At 38.9% G+C, this 23,945-nt stretch overlaps 1 protein-coding gene across 6 annotated transcripts in view; it reads left to right on the plus strand.

Annotated features, from left to right (window-relative positions):
• EMSY (EMSY transcriptional repressor, BRCA2 interacting) overlaps positions 1-23,945 on the plus strand; it is a 91,770-nt gene that overhangs the window by 38,804 nt on the left and 29,021 nt on the right. For all 6 annotated transcript variants that reach the window (XM_033120356.1, XM_033120359.1, XM_033120358.1 and 3 more), the window contains 2 exons: positions 16,537-16,686; positions 19,194-19,364. In XM_033120356.1, coding sequence (XP_032976247.1) covers positions 16,537-16,686; positions 19,194-19,364 — 321 coding nt within the window. The remainder of the gene's footprint in view (positions 1-16,536; positions 16,687-19,193; positions 19,365-23,945) is intronic.

Raw genomic sequence — 23,945 nt, forward strand, 5'->3', positions numbered from 1 at the left:
TATAATAAATTTAGTTAATATCCATCACCATACATAGTTATAAACTTTTTTTCTTGTGATGAGAACTTTTAAGATCTATTCTCTTGGTAACTTTCAAGTATACAATAGAGTATTGTAAATTATAGTCACCATGCTGTACATTACATCCCCAGGACTCATTTAATCTTATAATTGGCAATTTGTACCTTTTGATCACCTTCACCATTTCAGCCAACACCCCAGCTCTGTTTTCCTGTTTGTTTGTTTGTTTAGATTCTACACATATATATAAGTAGATTATACAGTATTTATGTTTCTCTGACTTACTCCTCTTAGCATAATGTCTTCAAAGTCCATCCAAATTGTTGTAAATGGCAAGAATTCCTTCTTATGGCAGAATAATATTCCATTGTATCTATACACCATATTTGCTTTTTCCACTTATCCATTGATGACACTTAAGTTGTTTCCATGTCTTGGCTGTTGCAAATAATGGTGCAATGAACCTGGAGATGCAGATATCTTTTCAAAATAGTCTTTTCATTTCCTTCTGTTAAATACCCAGAGGTGGAATTGTTGGATTATATGGTAGTTCCACTTTTAATTTTTTGACCTCCATACTGTTTTTCATACTGGCTGCACCAGTTTACATTCCCACCAGCAGTGCACAAGCGTTCCCTTTTCTCCATGTCCTTGCCAACCCTTGTTATTTCTTGTCTTTTTTATAATAGTCATTCTAATAGGTGTGAGGTAATACCTCATTGTAGTTTTGATTTGCATTTCCCTGATTAGTGATGTTGAGCACCTTTTCATGTACCTATTGGTCATTAGTATGTCTTCTTTGGAAAAATGTCTGTTCAGATCCTCTGCCCATTTTTTAATCAGGTTGTTTGTTTTATTGTTGTTGAGTTGTATGAGTTCTTTTTATATTTTGAATATTAACCCCTTACTGGATATACGTTTTCTCCTAGGAGTTTCATGGTTTCAGGTCTTATGTTCAGGTCTTTAATCCATTTTTAGTTGACTTTTGTATGGTGTAAGATAGTGGCCTAATTTCATTTGTTTGCATGTGGCTGTCCAGTTTTTCAACACCGTTTATTGAAAAGACTCTATCATTTTCCTATTGTATATTCCTGGCTCTTCTATAGTAAATTAATTGACCATGTCTGCATGGGTTTATTTCTGGGATCTCTGTTCTGTTCCATTGATATAATGTGTCTGTCTTTATGCCAGCACCATCCTGTTTTGATTACTACAGCTTTGTAACATAGTTTGAAGTCAGGAAGTGTGATTCCTCTGGCTTTGTTCTTCTTTCTCAAGATTGCTTTGGCTATTTGGGGTCTTTTGTAATTCCATACAGATTATAGGATTGTTCTATTTTTTTATGAAGAGTGCCATGGAATTTTGATAGGAATTGCGTTGAATCTGTTAATTGCTTTGTGTACTGTGGACATTTTAACAATAGTGATCCTTCCAATCTGTGAACACAGAATGTCTTCCCATTTATTTGTGTCTTCTTCATTTTCTTTTATCAGTGTCTTACAGTTTTTAGCATACAGATCCTTCATCTCCTTGGTTAAATTTATTCATAGATTTTTTTTTTATACAGTTGTAAATGGGATTGTTTTCTAAATTTCTCAGTCAGATAGTTCATTATTCGTGTATAGAAACAGCTGATTTTTGAATATTGCTTTTGTATCCTACAATTTTACTGAATTTGTCTATTCTGACAGTTTTTTGGTGGAGTCTTTAGGGTTTTCTATATATAATATCATGTCATCTACAAATAGACAATTTTATTTCTTCTTCTCTGATTTGGATGCCTTTTTTTTCCTTGCCTAATTGCTCTAGTTAAGACTCCCAGTACTAGGATGAATAAGTGGTGAGAGTGGGCGTCTTTGTCTTGTTCTGAAAATGGACTTTTAATCATCTCTTTGGAGCAGCAGGGGTGGAATATACTAGAAAGTTTCTTGCTTTTGTGGGGACAGAGTCCCGGAGAGCAGTTTCCAGGCTCTAGGCCTCGCGTGGGGAGGTGCTGGCTCTGGTGGTGAATGACCATCAGCTGTGATTGGTTGGCCATCAGCTGTAACTGGTTAGCCAATTGGCTACTGATGTAACTGCGGGGCTGCGTTGATTGGTTGGTTGGTTGGCAGGCAGAGAAGTGAATGGCGGACTGCGGATCATGTGGCTACTACTGCGTGTGTCTCGCCCGGCCGACAGAGACTATAGTGGTATGAATCCCTTATCTATGGCTCCATGGATGTTCCTTTTTGGCCTCACCATATCCTGCGTTCTTATGTGGGGAGCGGAACCAGAGACCCTGCAGGCTGCCCTGCACGACACATGGCACAGCAAGCAGGGTCTCCCGCACAACAAATGGCACAGCGAGCAGGGTATGGTGCAGGCCACAACCTACCGAAGGATGGTGGAGCAGTTTGTGCGTGTGAAAGCTCAGCTTCGGGAGGCTGGTGAGGAGCAACACCGGTAACGGGAGGCACGGTCTGCCTGGGAGACTCAAACCTCCTGATGGCACACTACCCTGTTGGCCAGAGCAAGTGTCATCTTCCTTTTGGTAACCTGCTGCTGCCGTGGGCTCCTAGAGTTGTGGACATCCTACACGGAGGCCTCCACCCACTCAGACACCTGGCATGGTAAGCAGGATTCCGACCAGGTAGGAATGGAGTCTGACTCTGGGCAGGAGGACATGTGGCTCCCACACAGTGTGTGGTGCCCGGTGGCCATTGTTCTCAGGAGTTGGACCCCCAGGGAGGGGTGGGAGGACATGGATGGCTCTCCAGCCAGCATGGAGAGGGCCCTGCAGACTCTGGCTGAGCGGTTGCCGGAGGAGGAGAAGGCTACAGCCAGCCGCGTGGGCTGGATGTTCCTCATAGCCTTGAGTCTCAACACGGAAAGTGCGCTTAATGAAATGGCCCCGGTGCCGGACCAGGTGTCCCGGTTGGAAGCGCTGGAGGCCCGGGTCTGCCTGTTAGAAGGGGGGCCCCACAGTGGAGACTCTGAGGCAGAGGCTGAGGAAGCGAGTGGAGACAATGTAGCTCCCAACCCCGAAGCCCGGCCAATCTTGAAGCAAAGGGTAAAACGTGAGCAACCTTTGGGCACCGGGGACGTTTCTGCGGCAACCCAGCTGTGACTGAGTTCACAACCTGCACCCCTTACACTCCCACTGAGTTGCAGGAGCTGGGGAGGCGGTACAGACAGAGCCCTGGAGAGCCAGTCTCGGCTTGGCTACTACGTTTATGGGATGAGGGAGCAGACAACATTCTCTGCTCACCGGGCGAGATGGAAAAGCTAGCCTTCATGACAGTGCATCCGTCCCTGCGACAAAGGTTACAGAACTGCCATAGGTTGGCCCAAAACCAGGGCAACCACTCTCTAATGGAGTGGCTCACTGCTGCGGTACACACAGTATGGGGACAGGCTGGAGAGCTGCCAGACACTGTGAGTCAATGGCAGTCATATACGGATCTTACTCAAATCATCCGTGAAATGGGTATGAGACATGCTATTTTCAACCCTAATATGCAGGGCCAGATGACGAGCTTTTTACAGCCAGCATGAGAGATCTGGTTTTGGATACTGCACCTGCGAGCGCTTTTGGATCCTTGGTCGCCATTCTTACGCCCTGTGTGGGGCCACGGATCCATGAAGTTACAACTGCCATGGCCACCCTAGGGGATGTTGAAAGCCGGAGGCGAAGGAAGTTAAGACAGGAGGTCTGCGCAGTTGAGACCTGGAAGCCCAAATCAAAAGTAAAGGGGAGAGGTCGTGGGCCTCAGAAAGTAACACGCGCACAGATGTGGTGTGATCTCGTGACAGCAGGGGTCGATTGGGAGAAGATAGACCAACAACTCAATGCACTGTTGTTGGAACTTTGGAAATAGTTGCGTCCAGAACAGCAATTCCGGAGAAGCCTAAAGGAGAAGTCTGGGAAAGCGCGACCCGTGTCCCTCTAGGACTTCATGCAGCCACTTGAGGTCAACTCCTTTCAGCTTGATTAGGGGTGGGGCCAAGGTACCCGGTCAGAGGGGATGAGTAGGGACCGGAGGCCCCACGTGGAACTGTCCATACATTGGTCCCCTTCTAATGTGCAGAGGGTTGTGGCCCTAGTTGACACTGGTTCAGACTGCAGTCTTGTTTATGGGAACCCAGAACTGTTCCCTGGACCAGCAATCTGCATTGATGGCTACGGGGGAAAGACTGTGACTGTAAAAGCTGATTCTTTACCACTGGGTATAGGAAGGTTTCCCTCTCATACCTACAAGGTTTATGTCTCCCCCGTTCCGGAGTATATTCTAGGGGTGGACGTGCTACATGGCCTCAGCTTACAGACGTCGGTAGGAGAGTTCCATCTCCGGATCCGGGTGGTGAAAGTGGTGACACGTGGGCATGCTTACCACCCTCCTCAAGTGTTGCCACAGCCCTGGCACATGGTTACAGTGCGACAGTACCACCTGCCAGGAGAGCAGGAGGAGATTGGTCGTACAATATTGGAATTGGAGAAGGCACATGGTGTGAGGCCGACGCACAGTCCCTTTAACTCCCCAGTATGGCCGGTCAAGAAGCCAGATGGGACCTGGCGAATGACAGTGGACTATAGGGAGTTAAATAAGGTGACGCCACCTTTGCACGTGGCAGTACCTTCAGTACACTATTTGACGGATCGTCTGACTGTCCGCCTGGGAACATATCACTATGTAGTGGACTTGGCCAATGCTTTTTTCTCCATTGACATTGCACCCGAGTGTCAAGAGCAGTTTGCTTTTACTTGGGACGGGTGGCAGCGGACTTTTCAAGTCCTTCCGCAAGGATACTTGCACAGCCCCACTATCTGCCACGGGCTCGTGGCCCAGGATTTGGCACAGTGGGATCGCCCGTCCTCTGTGGCCTTGTTTCATTATGTTGATGATATTTTGCTAACATCTGATTCTCTTTCAGATTTAGAGCAAGCAGCTCCCTCTCTTCTCCACCTGAAGTCACGTGGCTGGGCAGTGAATGAGGAAAAAGGCCAAGGCCCTGACTTATCCAAGTTTTTGGGTGATGTTTGGTTGGGTAAGACAAAGGTCATACCTGAGCCGATTATTGACAAGATAAAAGCCTTTCCCCAGCCGACCAAGATCTCCCAACTGCAGACGTATTTGGGTCTGCTCGGATATTGGCGGGAGTTTGTACCCCACTTAGCACAAATGGCAAGGCCCTTGTATAACATGATAAAAAAGGGAGCTTCATGGGATTGGACAGAGGCTATAGAGCAAGACTTTGTTGCCACAAAATGGGCAGTGCAGCAGGCACAGGCTCTGCAAGTAGTGGACCCTGCCGCCCATTTGAACTTGATGTTCACATAACCCAAGAGGGGTACGGTTGGGGCCTCTGGCAATGGCAGGAGCATCTCCGGTTGCCAGTGGGATTTTGGTCCCAATTGTGGAAAGGAGCGGAAGTCCGCTACTCTCTAATAGAGAAACAGCTGGCTGCTGTGTACGCAGCCCTAGTGGCCACAGAAGCCATCACAGGAATGGCATGGGTGTTGGTTCGAACAACCTATCCTGTCCAGGGGTGGGTCCGTATGTGGACCCAGGGACCCAAAACGGGGGTGGTACAGACCACCACCCTCGCCAAGTGGGGTCCTACTTGGAGCAATGTAGCACCCTTAGTTCAAGCCCTTTGAGCACAGAGCTACAACAGGTCCTGGGGCCTGTGGAGCTTGTAGTCCAGGCTGAGCCAAGCGCTATGCCTAGAGGAGAGGACTTGGAGCCCTTGTCCTACAAAGAAGGACAGTCTCCAGTACCTGAGGATGCCTGGTTTACCGATGGTTCTCGCCAAGGAGCTGCAGCTGTTTGGACGGCTATTGGTGTGCAGCCCAAAACAGATACCATTTGGTTTGATACTGGGATGGGCCAGAGTAACCAGTGGGCTGAGCTATGGGCTGGGTGGATGGTAATCAGCCACGAGCCCGGGCCCCTACTTATTTGTACTGACAGCTGGGCGGTGTTCCGGGGCCTAACGTTGTGCCCTCTACGTGGAAACACCAAAATTGGTTGGTAGGACACCGTCCACTGTGGGGTCAAGCCATGTGGCAGGACCTCTGGGACCTAGGGCAGAGAAGGGAGGTGACCCTAATGCATGTCACAGGTCACTCCCCCTTAGTGTCCCCAGGTAATGATGAAGCAGATGCCCTAGCATGTGTCCGATGGTTAGAAAGGGCTCCTACCAGTGATGTGGCCCCATTGGCTGCATAGGAGATTGCAGCACGTTGGAAGCCGAACCATGTGGCAGGTGAGCAGACGCTGGGGTCTGCCTTTGAAATGGCAGGAGATAGCAGATGCCTGCTATGACTGTGCCATCTGTGCCCAGGACAGCCCCCAAAGGTGGAGGCTTCCCTGGGAAACACAGCAGATTACGTGAAGGAGGGTGCCCCTCACTTGCTGGCAAGTGGATTACATTGGACCCCTGCCTAAGGCCCGCAATGTGATATACGCGTTTACAGCAGAGGACACTGCTACAGGGTTGATGTTTGCTTGGCCATGTCTGGCTGCGGATCAGCGGCATACAGTGGTCGCTCTTACACGGCTGTGCACCCTTTATGGGCGTCCCCAAGTCATTGAAGGTGACAGGGGTACCCATTTTACGGGGCAAGAAGTGCAGCGCTGGGCTGCCAGGATGGACATAAAATGGTTGTTTCATACCCCGTATAACCCACAAACAGCTGGCATGATTGAACGCTACAATGGCCTTTTGAAGCGAGGCCTCCGGGTGTCAAATCACCCTCCCACAATGCGTGACTGGGCCTCGCGTTTATGGGATGTCCTGAGAGTCCTGAATGAGAGACCACGGAAGGGAGGGCCTGCACCAGTAGAAGCTCTGCTACATCAAACGGCCGCTCCCATTCAATTACAAGTTACCACCAGTGAGACTGTTAAAGCCAGGCTATGGCAGAAATGGAAACATTTCGCTGCCAGCACCCACATGATTGAAAGCAGGGCAACGGCAGCAATGGGCTTGGCCCTGACAGGTCAAAAGCCCCCACTGTCCCTGGTTGGGCCTGATAGCCCCATGGGGGGCCAGTTTGACTCATGATTTGCAAGTGACGCCAAGGGTGGTGGCTGAGTGGCCACCGCAAGTGACTGTAGTATACGGAGGTCCCGAAACCAGGATGATTTTGCAGGGAACCTATGTGTTCTCACTATGGCCTATTATGGGGTCCCCTGTTCTGTTACATGTTGAAGCTGTGCAAGGGACCCCAAGCACTGCCATAAAGGTCTGGTACCACAAACCAGGAAAGGTGCCAGTGGCAATGACCCTCCTGTCCCAGGACAAAAAGCTGACATGTATCCTCTCAGATGAAAGGGATTTGCCATTGTTGGTTCCTAAAACTACTGTTTCTTTCCATCCATAGGTGCCTGTAGGCTAATATGGCACAGGGACCCTTGCGGAAGACGCTTGTCGCGTAGATTGTGAGGCAAGACCCTGGAAGGGTGCAGTGTGGGGACAGAATCCCAGAGAGCGGTTTTCAGGCTCTCGGCCTCGTGTGGGGAGGTGCTGGCTCGGGTGGTAAATGGCCGTCGGCTGTGAATAGTTGGCCTGTGAATAGTTGGCCTTCGGCTGTAACCGGTTAGTAAGTTGGCTACTGATGTAACTGCGGGGCTGCGTTGATTGGTTGGTTAGTTGGCAGGCAGAGAAGTGACTGCGGATCCTGTGGCTACTACTGCGTGTGTCTCGGCCAGCCTCCAGCGAGACTATAGTTGTATGACTCCCCTACCTATGGCTCTGTGGGTGTTCCTTTTTGGCCTAGCCACATTCTGCGTTCTTATGTGGGGAGCGGGAGCTGAGACCCTGCAGGCCACCCCGCACGACACATGGCGCAGCGAGCAGGTTTTCCTCCACGACACTTTCCTGTCGTTTTACTGGAACAATTTGAGTGTTTTATTTTGTTCTGTTTTCTTAGTGTTTGCTCATGGTATTTTAAAATGTATGTGTAAGTTATCCAGTTTTGATTTTTTTACCACATATTACTGTATATTTGAAATAATTATCTTTATAGTAAGGAAGGGAGATTGCAGTGTGTCTAATGTTGGTTAGCATATAATACTGCTGTATTCCAGTTTCTGAGGTCTGTTTTGGTGACTTTATTTGTGAATCATTTATTTTTGAATAGAGAATATACTTATCAAAAACTGAAAAGTATAAGTTATACAGCATAACTTGTTCTCTATCTGTCCAGTTCTCCCTAATCATTAAAAAAAATATTTGTTTCTTATGTATTTTTAGAATCTGTATATACAAACATTTAAATTTAAATTTGTATCCTTTCCTTTTTACACAGATATAGAATGTAACACCTGCATGTTGCTTTTTCCCCCCTCCCTTAACAATGTTGCTTGGAGATCTTCCTAATGCAGTCAGGACATAAAATTAAATTGCCTCTGCATTCTATATTGGACATACTATAATTTATTTAACTATTCCCTTGTAAGGTTATTTCCAATCTTTTGGGATTTTTCCAAACATAACTGCAATAAACAAGACTGTACATAATCATTTAGTATGTCTATAAGTATATGTGTAGGATAAATTCCATGAGTGTGATTCCCAGAAGACTGAGCCCCAGGAGTGGCAAAGATAAAATAATTTAAAATTTTGATACGTATTGCCAGATAATCTTCTGTAGAGATTTTCCATTTATACTCTAACCAGTAATATACATGAGTCCCAGTTGCCTCACAGTGTCCTGTTGCCACCAACATATTATTAAACGATTGGATTTTTCCAATCTGATAGGGGAGGGCAGTATCTCAGTGTTGTTTTATTTTCATGTATTGAGAGTGGGTTTGAGCAACTCTGTGTATTTCATTTTTTGTATACTATCTGTATTCATTTTCCATTTTTCTACTGTGGTCTTTTTTCTGATCAATTTCTATGAATTCATTATATATCAGGATAATTAGTACTTGTGTGTTTCATGATTTACAGAGATTTTCCTCCCAGTTTTTCTGTCTGTTGACTTCATGTATGGGGACTTCTGCTGTGCACATCTTTTTTGTTTTATATAGTTGAATTTATCATTGTGGTCTTTAATGCTTCTAGATTTTTTAGTCACAGTTCACATTTTTCACATTTAAATCTTTTGAAATTTATCTTAGTGTTACCAAATGGCTGCTTGCCGATGATTGAGAGACCGTGGAAAGAAAAGGAGGATTATTCAAAATGATGGCATTTTGGGAAAATGGCGGACTCCTGTCTCAAAGGCCATCTTCCCCCTTCCTAGAATGGCCAGAAGGTTTTATAGGTGCTTAAGAAGCAGCAGAACAAAAGAAAGGGGTAGTTAGGCGATTCCTGGGTGCTGACAGTCCAGAAAAATGCCTTCTGGGGATCTGGTTGCTTCGAGATAATGTTATCTCAGACCTAGTCATAGAGGAGATCATGCTGTCATCTGGTGGAACATTGCAAGGGAGTTGCAGCCTGGTTATCGATGTCCAGAGGTCTAATGGCTGAAACAGTTTCTTTCAAGTCATTGTTCTGGCGATTAACAAGATTAGCAAGGTATGCGTGTAACCTTAGGAAAAACAGAACAGTTGAATCAGGGAGGAGGAGAAGGAAACAAAGAAAATAATAAAAAAGAAAAAATAAACTAGTTGTTAAATCTTGAAATGTATACCGCCATTGTTAAATCTTGAAAAGTATACGGTCACCGTTATAGTATTATGAGGTATGGATAATATAGTGTGTTGATAGTCATAGGGAAATTGGTCTGTAGTTTTCTTTATGTGTGCAGTCTTTGTGAGGCTTTACTTTCTTTTTTTATTTTTTATAAATTTTTATTGGGGAATATTGGGGGACAGTGTGTTTCTCCAGGGCCCAGCAGCTCCAAGTAGTTGTCCTTCAATTTAATTGTGGAGGGTGCAGCTCAGCTCCAAGTCCAGTTGCCGTTTTCAATCTTTAGTTGCAGGGAGCACAGCCCAGCATCCCATGCGGGAATTGACCCAGCAATCTTGTTAAGAGCTCCTGCTATAACCAACTGAGCCAACCGCCCGCCCCTCCGGAAGCTCAGCAGCAGCTCGTTGTCTTCAATCTAATTGTGGAGGGCGCAGCTCACTGGCCCATGTGGGAATTGAACCGGTAACCCTGTTGTTCAGAGCTCATGCTCTAACCAACTGAGCCATCCGGCCGCCCCAAGTGAGGCTTTACTTTCACTGTTAAGTGTGCTTCCAAGAAAGAAATGTGAAGTTTTCCATTTTTAAAATGCTCTGGATTAAAAAAAAAAAAAAAAAAACAGTTTTATTGAGGTATAATTCACACACCATTTAATTAACTCATTTAAAGGGTTTAATTCAGTCGTATTTGGTATGTTCACAGATACGTGCAGCCCTCACCACAGTTGATATTAGAACATTTCATCACTTCAAAAAGAAATCCTGTTCCCTTTAGCTATCATTTAACTACTCCCGATGACAATCTCTCCAGCCCTAAGCAACCACTAATCCTCTTTCTGTCTCTATATTTCTATATTCTGGATTTTCATATGAATGGAATAATATAATATGTTGTGCTTTGTGACGGGCTTCTTTCTCTTAACAATGTTTTCTAGGTTCATCCATGTTGTAGCATGTATTAGTACTTCATTTCTTTATATGGCCAAATCATATTTCACATTTTGTTTATCCATTTGTCCATTGATGTACATTTGTATTTTTTCTACCTGTTCGCTATTACGAGTAATTCTGCGGAAACATTCATGTGTGAGTTTTTGGGTGTTCATTGCTCTTATGTGTATACCTAGGAGTGGCATTATTGAGTTGTATGGTAATTATGTTTAATTGTTTGAGAAAGTGCTAGACTGTTTTTCAAAGTGGCTGCACCGTTCTACATTCCCACCAGCAGTGTAGGAGGGTTCCAATTTCTCTACATCCTTCTAACACTTGTATTTTCTGATTTTTTTTAAAAAATTCTATCTATCCTAGTTCGTGTGATGTGGTATTTCATTTGGTTTTGATTTGTATTTCTCTGATGACTAATGACGTTGAACATCTTTTCATGTGCTTATTGGTCCTTATATATCTTCCCTTGGAGAAATGTGTATTTACATCTTTTACCCACTTTTTAATTGGGTTTTCTGTATTTTGAGTTCTACAAGTCTTTTTTAAAATACATATTTTGGATATCAAGCCCTTATCAAATATATAATTTGCAAATACCTTCTCCTATTCTTTGGGTTGTCTTTTCATTTTCTTGATGATACCCTTTGAAGCACAAAAGTTTTTAATCTTGACGTTCAATTTATTTTTTCTTTTGTTGCTCATTCTTTCAGTGTCATATTTAAGAATCTTTTGCCAAATCTCAGGTCATAAAGATTTATCTCTGTTTTTTCCTAAGCGTTTGATAGTTTTACCTTTTAAATTTAGGTCTTTGATCCATTTTGTGTTAATTTCATTATGATGTGAGGTAAGGATCTCACTTTATCCTTTTGCATATGGTTATCCACTTGTGCCAATACCATTTGTTGAAAAGAATATCCCCCCACCAAATGGTTTTGGCACCCTTGTTGAAAATCAGTTGACCACGTATATGGGTTTATTTCCGGGCTCTCAATTATATCCCATTAATTTATATGTCTTTTTGCATGCCAGCACCATACTGTTTTGATTACCATTGGTTTATAGTAAGCCTTGAAATCAGGAGATGTGAGTACTCCTATTTTGCTTTTCTTTTTTAAAATATTCTTTTGGCCATTCAGGCTACCTTGCAGTTCCATATGAATTTTGTAATCAACTTTTCAATTCTACAAAGAAGTCAGTTGAGATTCTGATAGGGATTGCATTGAATCTGTAGAACAGTTGAGTAGTAGTAGCATCTTAACAATGTTTAATCTTCTAATCCATGACCATGGGATGTTTTTCCATTTATTTAGATTTTGTTTCATTTCTTTCAACAATGTTTTGTGGTTTTCAGAGTATAAATTTTGTACTTCTTTTGTTAAATTTATTCCTAGGTATTTTATTTTTTGAAGCTATTGTAAATGAAATTGTTAATTTCATTTTTTGGATTGTCCTTTACTGATGTGTAGAAATGCAACTGATTTTTGCATGTTGATTTTGTATCCTGCAATTTTGTTGAAGTCATTTTTCAGTTACAGTAGTTTCTAGTAAATTCCTTAGGATTTTTTAATATGAAAGATGATGTCATCTGCAAATAGAGATAGTTTTTTCTGTTGCAATCTGGGTGCCTTGTATTTCTTTTTTTGCCTAACTTCCCTGACTAGAACCTCTAGTAAAATGTTGAATATTACTGGCAAGAGTGGACATCATTGTTTTGTTTTCTGTTCCTTCTAGTCATAGAACTTCCTTTAGTGTCTGTTGTAAGGCTGCCTGCTACCAGTAGATTCTGTTTTTATCTGGTAAAGACTTTGCTGGATATTGGATTCTTGGTTGACAGGTTTTTTTCCTTTGAGAACTTTGAATGCATTATCCTACTGCCTGCTAGCCTGCATTGTTTTTGCTGAGAAGTCATTGTTAACTTTAATGCAGTTCTCTTGTAAGTGGTAAGTTGTTTTTCTCTTGCTACTTTCAAGGTTTTTTCTTTGTCTTTGACTTCAGCATTTTTAGGATGATGTGTCTGTTTTGGATCTCTTTGGATTTATTTATCCTATTTGGAGTTTATTGAGTTTCCTGGATGTGTAAGTTACTGCTTTTTGAATAAATTTGGGACTTTTTCAGGCATTATTTCATTTTCTCTTTACTCTCTGTTCCTTTTTGGTAGTTCCATTATATATCTATATTGGTGCACTTAATGGTGTTTCACATTTCTCTGAGGCTGTGTTCATTTTTCTTCATTCTTTTTCTCTCTATTCTTCAACTTGCATAATCTCTTCCTTATCTATTTTCAAATTTGTTAATTATTTCTTCTGCCCATTCAAATCTATTCTTGAGCCTCTCTAGTGAATTTTTTATTTAAGTTATTGTACTTTTCAAATGGAGGTTTTTCATTTGTTTTTTTGTTTTTGTAATGTCTATCACTTTATTAATATTCTCTATTTGATGCCACTTTGTCATTTTACCCTCTTTTACTTATATAATCATGATTTCTTTAGTTTTGTAAACATATTATAATGGCTATTTTGAAGTATTTTTGTTGTTGTTGTTAAATCTGATATCTGGTCACTTGAATATAGGCAGTTTCTGTTACCTGCTTTTTTTCTGTATGCTTCCTAATGATTTTTGTTGGAAACTAGACATTTTAGATGTTTATATTGATATTTTACGTACTACATCTACCTGGGTACTGGTCCCCTCCCCCCCATTTGTTGTTTTTATTTGCTTGGTTAAATGTTTTGTGACAAGATCAATTATTTTAGTGACTAGGTCAATTATTTTAGTGAGGTTAAGCCTCTGGTGTTATTCCTCAAGGAGGTACAGCTCTGGGGATGCCCACAGTTATTTTGAGACAGTGTGGTATCGGTATTGCTCTCTTCCTTTTTTTTCATGATCACACTCAGCTGTTAAACTCTACAAACTGATTGCTCTATTGATTTCAGCAAGGCCGTGGAGCATAAGTTGCTCAGTACAAACTAAGGTAAATTGTGGCTTCTTTGAAATAGTTTCAGAGGTCTATTTTTAATATTTGTTCTGACCACAGAAGGATTCTTCTCAGCTTCCTTATTTCTCAGTTTTTCTCCTGCAAACTACATGCCCTGTAGTTGAGAGTGTGTCTTCAGTAAATCCATGAATCTCCTTTCTTTTGTCATATCTTCCACTGTTCTTGAGAACACCCTTAGGCTTGAATTGAATTTCTCCATGCTCTGTTACAAATGAAGTCAGTTTTTTTGGGAAGAGATTAGGAGTTACCTGTTTTACGACTTATTTCTACCTTCAGGCAGTTCTGGAGCTCAGGGGATTGGGTCAGGAGCATCCTTCTCTGAATGACATCCCTGCTCTAGAAGCTAAGCACTGAGTGAATGAAGGCAAGTAGAAGGGTGGGCAGCAGCCTGAGATCTTCTCGGCTTACTTCTCCTGGTGATGAAGCCACCGCCTCCCAAGCCATGGCCTTGGTGATCAGGACCCCAGTATTCTCAGTGGCACCAAGACCAAGGGCAAGCTTTTGTTCCATGAATTGGGTGCTGAACAGAAGGAAGGAGCACCCACCTCTTGACTGCACTTGCCCAGGATTTAACCCTAGCCATAGGTACTTGGGGGCAGGACAAGATAAGTTGAAGTCCTGTTGCTTCAAGTGCAATTGAAGAAAACCCTACAACTGGACGCTGGAGGAAGAGAAAACCCTGTGTTCTTGACTGAAGCAGGTCTGGAGAGCAGTCTTGACCTTGCTGGTCGAGGATGGGGGGAGGAGGAACCAGTTTTGGTTGAGATACTACAGATCTTGCCCCTTTTACTGAATTTTTCTGAATTTTCTTGAATTAGATGTTTCTTCATTGGTCCTTGGATCCATTTCCAGAGCTTTTCATTGATTTTATTACTTTTACCAGTTTCATTGTGTTAGCAAGCAGGTTGGCAGATCTCTTCATGCTGTCTTGTCAGAAATCGATCTCTGGGGTAGTTTTTATTTGTTTTTAATTGAGATATAATTGACATATAACTGTGTTAGTTTTAAATATACAACATAATGATTTGATACAGGTTTAGTTAACATTACTTAATATCTATCACTATACAGGTACACATTTTGCGTGTGTGTGTGATGAGAACTTTTAAGAGGAATGGTTTTAAGTACATTGGAATTATCTTAAAGGACTGTAGAATTGTCATGTGAAACTATCTGGACGTGCTGTTCTTTGAAGAAAGGAGGAGCTCTTAAAAATTTGTTTTCATATCTTAGCTATTGATGCCCGACCACTGCAGTGTACACCTGAAGCTGAAGCTGAATAATACCAAACTATAATTTAATATATATGTAGTCACAGCACGTGGAGTACAGCATAGGGAATAGAGTCAGTGGAATTGTAACAGCTATATACAATGTCAGAGGGGTAGTAGATTGGGGGGGTGGTTAACACTTTGTGAAGGGTGTAAATGTCTAACTATTACATTATTTTGTACACCTGAAACTAATAAAATTTGTTTTAAGGAAATTTGTCTGTTTAGATATCTCTCTTTTCCGAGATCCGTTTTGATAATGTTTTTCTAGAATATTATCTATTTGATCCAAATTTTATTTGTAGGAGTAAGCAAAGTAGTTTCTTATGATTCTCATAAATTTTTCACTGTCTGTGGTTATTTCTTTGGGGACTTCTTTTTATGTGCCTTAAGCATTATTGTAATTCATTAATGAGATAATACTGGAAATAATTTTTCCTCTTAGAGCTTCACTGTTTATGATTTATTATAGTCAGAATTACTTTATTTCTATAATAATAATAATATTTTATTGATTGACTTCTTGCTATGTACTAGGTGCTTTACAATTTTGATTTATTTAATCTTCACAATAGCCCTAGAAGGTATGCACTAGTAGTATCTTTATTTTTTTTGGATGCTGAGTCATAGAGATTAAGTAATTTGCCAAGTTATGCCTAGATGTCATCATTTTAATTTTTTTGTTGGCTACAAGAAATTTAAAATTACTTAAGGCTACTAAATAAATAGATTTGTTTGCTTCCTAATGTCTCAACCTAGTCACCATCTAAAAAGGTAATAAAATTTTTAGTTTTCTATGGAGTATATTCTATCCCATGAATTATTTCAGTGACGTAAATGGGGAAAAAGTGTTAACCAAATTTTCTTCCTCAGTAAATTATTAGTACTTAAATTTGTAGTTTGCATGAAATATTTCCTTTAAATGGACGTTGTACATTTGGAAAGTCAGTATAACAATTATAACATTTAAATAAAAATTTTGAAAAATGTAAAAAAATAACCTCACCACTGTAACATTTTTATTTTATTTTTACATATTGCCTTCAAATTCTTGTTCACATGCATATTTTTGTAGGTGCAATAGTAGTGTATCCTTTCTTTTGTATTTGACAAAGTGAGCTATTAAAAGTACTTTTAAAAGAAGTCAATTTAAAAATAAAGGTTCAAAAAGAAAATGTTCTTGCTCCTTATATTTTCAACAGCCTTTATAGTTTAAGTGGTTAGAGAAATATTTGGTGTAATTGGGAATATATAAAAGCTACATTAATATTTGTTCTTGTCTTCTTATCCTAATTCTTTTATCCCAAGCATTTAAATGGAATAGATTGTCTGTAAAAGTTCAGGTTGTGGCTAATTTGGTTTGAAAGCTCTTATAAGACATGCTCATAGACAAAAGAAAAAGAAATTGTTTTTCTTTAAGAATTTAAGAGCTTCTATAATGTTTTGATTGTATTCTTGAGAGAATTTAGGAAAGAGATTAGAAAAGATAGAGAAAAGAGATTAGAAAAGAGAAATTAGGAAAGATAGGAATTTGAGAAATAAAAGTTTAAAGAGTTTCAGCCACATGAAGAAAGTTTCTCTTTAGGTAAGACTGAGTAAATGTAACTACTGCCCTCTTGGGTTGGTATAGGGCACTTGGTTTTAAAAATGATTTGTACTGATATTTATCTTTCTTCTTTCAAAGGTGTTAAAATCATCACACAACAAGTTCAACCAAGTAAAATCTTACCCAAACCAGTGACAGCCACTCTGCCCACCAGTAGCAATTCACCTATTATGGTGGTTAGCAGTAATGGTGCAATTATGACAACTAAGCTGGTAACCACACCTACTGGTAAGTTTTCTTGAGCATCAGTACATTCATTCATCGTATATTCATTGAGTAATTTCTCTGTACCAGTAATGTGCCTGACACTGGGGAGAAAGAGGTTAATGAGACAATTCTTCAAAGAGGCCTTTCTTGACTTCCCTCTTCCGCCCAACTGAAAATAGCTTTCTCTCTGTTCTTTTCCTTTATAGCTGCAATTTCTAATTACTTAGCTACTTGTTTGTTGATTTGTTTAATGTTGTTCACCTTATTAGACCATAAGCTCCTGTAAGCATAAGGGACCATGTCTGTTTTATTCACCGTATATACTCGTATGCAGAGCTGGTCTGTAAGCAAGTGTTTAGTCAGGATTTGTTGAGTGAATGAAAACACAGTCCCAGCCCACAAGGATCTCATTTTGATGATCCTGGGAGTCTGTATTACATTACAGTGTAGTAAGCATTGCTCAGACTGAGGGAAGCACAGGATGGCATTTTGCCTGATATGAGAGCAACCAGGCTGTGCCCAAGGAAGTGACAGTGTAGGACATTTTAAATAGTACCACCCTTTGTGACCTTGAATAGTTATTTAATCCCTCTAAATATTTCCCCTTGTCTATTTAAATGGGATAATAATTCCTGTACCAAAGGTTATTGTAAGTATTAATTGAAATGAAGTATGTAAACTCCTCAGCAGAGTGCTCAGTGGCTGTCACTATTAATCAATATTAGAATTAGCTATTACTATTATTTTAAATTGGTGTAACTCTTACCAAACTTTTTGAGGAGGGTCAATATTTAGAGGGTAGAATCTAAATAGTGTAAAATGATACCTTTCTGAAGTTTATAAGCTATCGTCTATTGGCCAGTAGGAAAAGGTCTGTACAAACATTGTACTTAGTCTCCTTTAGGCTTTATTATCTCCATTTTCAGCTATAAAACAGACATTAAGCAACTTGCCCAAGTTCACATAGTCAATGAAAGGCAGAACTGGGATTTGAACCCAGATCTGTTTGAATCAAAACCCAGTGCTGTTTTTTTAAAAAAAATGTGGTAGAATATATATATATAACATGAAATTTACCATTTTTAAATGTATAGTTCATTGGCATTAAGTACATTAACATTATTTTGCAACCATAACCATCATCTAGCTCCAGAACTTTATCTTTCCAAACTGAATCTCTGTATTCATTAAACAGTAACTCTCTATTCCCATACCCACCCCTCCCTTCCCTAATCTTTGGCAACCACCATTCTACTTTCTGTCTCTATGCAAGGCTTATATTTTAAAAACACTGTTATTCTTGTATTAAATCTATCATACTTCCCCCAAAACTTTTCTCCATTTGGTACAAAGATAGTAGTGTTATGTATATATGATTTCCTTAATGGTAGTGAAAAATTATAGTTTGTCTATGCTTATGTATCTATATTAAGAATAAGTGCTTCTTTTTTAAAAACAAGAGTAAGTTGAAATTTTTTGCAGTTATAATTCAACTGATTCAAATTATGTATTTACATAGTATACTTACATTGCATTTGATTATTTTTTTCTTATTCAAGATGTATGTTTGCAACCAATTTAAACTAGTTCTACTCAATGTTCTTCCTTTTTTAGATAGGGATTATATTTTTAAATGGTGAATAACTTGCTAAAAGCATTTTTTGGGGGAGAGGGTTGTTGAAATTGGTTATCACAGTGACATCTGAATCTGGTAATGAAAAAAATTGTTTTAGTTGAAGGAGGTGTTATCTTAGCCATCTTCATTCTCTCCAAGACTAAGAATTCTTAGTTTAGGAATGGTATTTCTGAGTTACCGGATTTATAAGAAACTGTAAAAGGCTCATCCGGTTAGTTTTTAATTCCTGTTTTGGAAAAGAAAAAAGTCCTAGCAGTAGTGGAGAAATCCTTTGAGAGACATGAAGAAAAATATCCTAACAGGTCAGTTGAAATTGAGGAAATATGTAAATAATGAATTTTTTAATCTAAAAAGAAATATTTTTGGCAGCTTCAACTTTAATCTCTAGTAAAATGATGCAATAACTCTTTAAAAGATGGAAATGTATTTACAGAGTAGCAGAGTACAAAACAGTAAAAGTTTATAAAATGTTAGGTAAAAAAATGCCTTATTTGCTGAGTGCTGACATTGGTTTTGGCACTGAGACAGCATATGCAGAGACCTTAAAATCTATAACAGAAATAGCTAAAATGCTCTTCTTTTGGCATAAAACTAATGGAAGAAGAGTAGTAGAAGAAGGGAACAGAGTTAGTTATACTTTTTCTTGGGGTTAGTAATTTGATATAACACATCACAATATTTTTATGTAAAATACGTTCAAATTGATTTGGTTATAGTTCTTGCTATGTGCATTGAAAACTGGCTGTAAATTGTTAATGTCTTGACGCCTTGTAATTCCATTGTCAAGTTAAAGCATTGTAGATTACATTGAATTGTATAGTTAAACTATATAACTTATCATTCTTCTATAAGTAATGACAAGTTTTTCTTTTGCCTTTTCCCTTTTTTATAGGCACACAGGCAACTTATACCCGGCCGACAGTGAGCCCATCCATAGGTCGGATGGCTGCAACCCCTGGAGCTGCAACCTATGTGAAAACTACCAGTGGTAGCATCATTACAGTAGTACCCAAATCATTAGCTACCTTGGGGGGCAAGATAATTAGCAGTAATATAGTTTCTGGTAGGTATATCTGAAATATGTAAAAGGTATAGGTGACTAGTAAGAGGAAAAAGCCTATTTCAACTGCTGAAGAATTCTGTTTGATCTCAGTTTTCAGCTTAGAAATCTGAAGCTGATTTTTGTCTGATGTTTAGTGATGAAGTGTAGTTTTCTTAGTTTTAGTATTAAATTTTCACATATTAAACTTTCGATAGTTTTAAAATCGAAAGAACATAAATGTTGCTTTTAATTAGATGGAAAGATTATCGTTTACATTTGTAGAGGTTTTTCATTTATTAATATAAAGCGTACTCCTGTTTGTTAATCCATTCAGACCTCATAACTCTGAGATAGTTAGTTATCATCCCCAGTTTACAGATACAGAGAGATTTAAGGTTATAGAGATGAAATTGACCTGTCCAAGACCACACAAGCTCGATAATAGAAGGACTAGTATTTATTTAAATGTCTTTGAGGGACCATATCTCATAATTTGAATTACTAATGTCACTTTAGCTCATTAAAAATAAAAATACTTAAACATCTTTATTTACTTTTCACCATTTATATTGACTCTTTACTTTTTAAAAATATTTTACTCAGATAGTGAAGGCTAATTTATTGGTATTTTGGAACCTTACCTGGTTTTTATTGGCTTGTTAATTCTTGAAGTATTTGGGTTGTGGATCATGAAGTGGAATGTTAACATGGCATTCATTTTCATCGATTATTATTTTTTAATTAAAATGATGTAAATAATCTCTGATCAAGCAAGCCTTGTGGACTTTGTCTACCATTTTTGTAGACTAACCATATTTTGTATGCCCCAGGTGAGTTGTTCTAACATTTTAAAGTGAAGGGATTGAAGTTCCCGGCAGTAATACGATGTTGCTGATAACTCAGGGAGTGAAAAAAAAGCAAAGCAGGGCATGGTATTGGCATAAAGTACTATATTTAAAGCTGTTAATTTTGGCTCTACTTTTAAGTGTAAGTGAGAAAATCCAGCGTTTGCCAAATTAAGGAGGGTGAAACCAGTAGGGAAAGAATCATCATACTCCAGATTTTAAGAGGGTATTTTAAATAACACAATTAAAACTCAAATTATAATTTATTACCTGACAGTATCTTTAAATAGTATAGTGTACATACTCAAACATTTCTCAAAAAGTGGTCGTGCTTTTCACTGGTATGTAGCCTTTTATGACTGTAAGGGTTTCTCTTATATATGAATTCATGGTACCATATAACTTAAAGGAATGTCCAGATGTTATGAAGCCTCTATTTGCCCACCTTATTTATGATTTAGCTACTTTGTACTGGGTTAGAACAATACAAGCAAGCACATTTTCCTAGAAGCAAAGAGGTGGTCACATATAACATTTATACCTTTTATTATGTATACAGTTTATCCACCTTTGTATTTAAATATAAAGCAACTTAATTGCCATTTCAAGTGTATGGGTATACATGAGAATAGTTTGTAAGTTTTTCCAGCACTATAGGATATACTTGGCACAGAGTTGAAACAACTCTATTCATTGCATGGAGCTCATTTTATCTACTTCTGCTTCTCTGTTTGACACTTTTACTCTTGAAGAACTTCTCTCATTTCTGACTACTCTAAACTGATCCTTATGTATCAATGTTCTTTATAAAGACAGTTCTCTTATTTCGTAATATTCTTGTTGTCCGTGATACTAAGATTATAGGTTAGTTTATTAGTAGTTTTCAATCCCAGGTTGTTTATTTACAGTAAACTGATAAGCCTTATTGGATGAATTTAGACAGTTTTGTGCTTTCATCCATGAGCAGATGCTGGATTCTAGAGTCTGTACCCACCCCAACTTCACGCCACCCCTGTTCCCCAACAAAAAAAGTATGCTTTTCTTAAAATACACTCAAACATCTAGCTGTAAGAATAGAAAGCTTTTAAAAAAAATGATACTTCCCCTTTCATTGTGGGGAATTTGGAAAATATAGAAAGGTACAAAGAAAATTAAAAACTTAATAATTTTCACCATCCAGAGAAATGTGTTAAAATTTAAGTGTATATACTTCTGTTCATTCCTTTCTCTGTTCATTTTCTTGTATAAATGTGTTTGTGTGTGTGTGTGTGTGTATTATATATATATATATATGTATTTTAAATTGAGATCTAATATAATCAGTTTTAATCTTTTTTCATATAATAATTATTTTCCCATTCCGTTAAATGTATTTTGACACTCCCCCGACCCCTGCTTAATGGCTACACAATGTTCTCTAATATGATGCACCGTAATTTAGCCATTTTCTTATTGTTAAATGTTTTAGGTTGCTTACAAATTTTTTGGTCATTATCAATAATTCTGTGATGAACATCTGTATATGTAAATTATTATGCAAAGTTCTTAATTCCTTTGTATAATATCCTAGAATGCAAGTTCGTGTTTCTAAAGTACATTCTGAAAGGTCGAGTTTTTCTTTTTATTGGAATAAGCAATTAAATGGAAGTCATGACTATTTTTGCAGTTATTTAACTCGTATCTTATAGAGTCAAATATTTACTTACATGTGTATACATAGAGAGAACTATCAGATTAAGGGTTTTTGTGAGTGTTGTTGAGGGTTGGTTAAAGAATCATGCATATTTTATGTAGAAGATTTGATCCTTCAGAGGTGAACTCATTATCTTGACTCTGAGGACATTATGGGAACCTTTGACTGTGGCAAGACTTGATTTTGATTCTCTTAATCTTTAGTACAATGTCCAGGCAAAGACCAAGTGTTTAAATACTTTTTAATTCATTTGCTTATTCTTCAAGCAAAACAACATAAAACATTACCATAAAGACCAAGATTGTCAGGGTGACTTAAGAATCTGTGAATAGTGAAATCTGGGCCAGTAAGTTAGTGTTCTTTACCTACCCTGAGGCTCAAACTTTTATAGGTATCTTATTTTTAAATAGGAATGTCTGGAGTGCGTGACTATCATAGCTCATGATCCTAAGGTGATTCACAGTTATTTGCACCCATTGTACCTTGACTCTTTCTTTGTAAGTAAAGACTATATATAGGTGGGTTCTCTGATGTTATGAGCCAGATGTTGGACTGGGTGCAGTGATACATAGGGATGTACGTGAGGTGCGTTCTCTGTTGTAAAGAATGCTAAACTTGTATACATTCTGTTGTAACACACTATGAAAGCATGGGGGAAAAACCTTTTTAAAAAATGAGTACTACTATCTTCAGTATAACATAGGTATAGGTATAACCTAGGTATACATAGGTATAACCTGAGATATAGAAACATGCTCACTGGAATTTTAGATTTTTATAATTTGATAATTCTAGTCATAAATTGTATTCTATTTTAATGTAATGCTGTACTTGCTTTGTCTTATGCTATGCCTTTTTCTTCTGTTTTCTGACATCCCCTCCCTCCTGCCCCATTTATTAAGCTGGTGAACTTGGTTTGCAGCAGTCTCATAAATTGACACACCTCTGTAATGGAAAGGATTAGAGACATTTTTATAGACATAAATCACTTGTTAAGCAAGTTTTGTGTAGAGTTAAAGATTGGTTTACATTTCCTGGAGGTAGTTTTTAATGCTTACTTTCTAAAAAGTTTTTTATTAGCCAAAATTTGGTAAGGCTGTATTGTCAAAGGAGGCATCATAATCAATCACACATGAGGGATTGGAGTTAATTAAGAGTTAAAGTTGATGTAAGTGAATAATAGGTAGCTTGGTTTTTATAGCTCTTAACAGCCTAGTCAGGGACCACAGATAAAGGAAAAAAAACATATGAGAAGCTGGTGCATGGATAAAAGTGCTTTTTTATGTAACCTGAGTGTGTTACCTTAGACTGATGAGACATTAGATGATGGCAAGTATATTATAAAGATATTGTAATAAGATTGTCAAAAATTCTTATATATATTCTTATTCTTAGTACAATCTTATTTCTAAATTTCTATTAAGGAGTGCTAAGGTTTTCCAGTAGAAAATAAAATTTTATTTAATTTTTCATCTTGAGAATATATTAATCAGTCATGTTTTTAATGAGTACCTCTTCTGTGCTTAGTCATTTGATAAATGATATGCAAGCCTATAGAAGAAAAATATGACTTGCCTGTTTTCATAGGCAGAGGAAATTACAGGCGCAAAAATTGCATTGGGACTGGTGTGCTCAAGGACCAATGTGGAAACCAGCACACTGAAGGAGAGGTATATATTGGATAATCCTGAAAATTAAAGTCTGACGGAACCTGGAAAGCTAAGCAGAGGAGTTTGGGCTTTGAGTGGTAGGTAATAGGAAGCCATAGTGAAGAAGTTACATGTTAGACTAGAGTTTATGGTGTGTGTCATGGAGTAGGAACAAATAAGATCAAATTGGTAGATTAAGGGCCAGATCATAAAGGATATTGAAAACCAAAAGGGGAAGTTGGAACTAGAAACAAGAGGGATTAGGAAGGTTTTTAACCAATTTCATGTATTCTGGATTCTTGACATGATGGGATTAGTTTTTTGTTTTTGATATTTGATATGACACGGACCATCAGAGCTATTTGCATGATAGAGAAACTTGAAATAGAAAGAAAATAATGAGAAGCCAAAAGAG

The sequence above is a fragment of the Rhinolophus ferrumequinum genome, chromosome 11 (genome assembly GCF_004115265.2).
Source record: "Rhinolophus ferrumequinum isolate MPI-CBG mRhiFer1 chromosome 11, mRhiFer1_v1.p, whole genome shotgun sequence".
In the NCBI taxonomy this organism is placed as follows: domain Eukaryota; kingdom Metazoa; phylum Chordata; class Mammalia; order Chiroptera; family Rhinolophidae; genus Rhinolophus; species Rhinolophus ferrumequinum.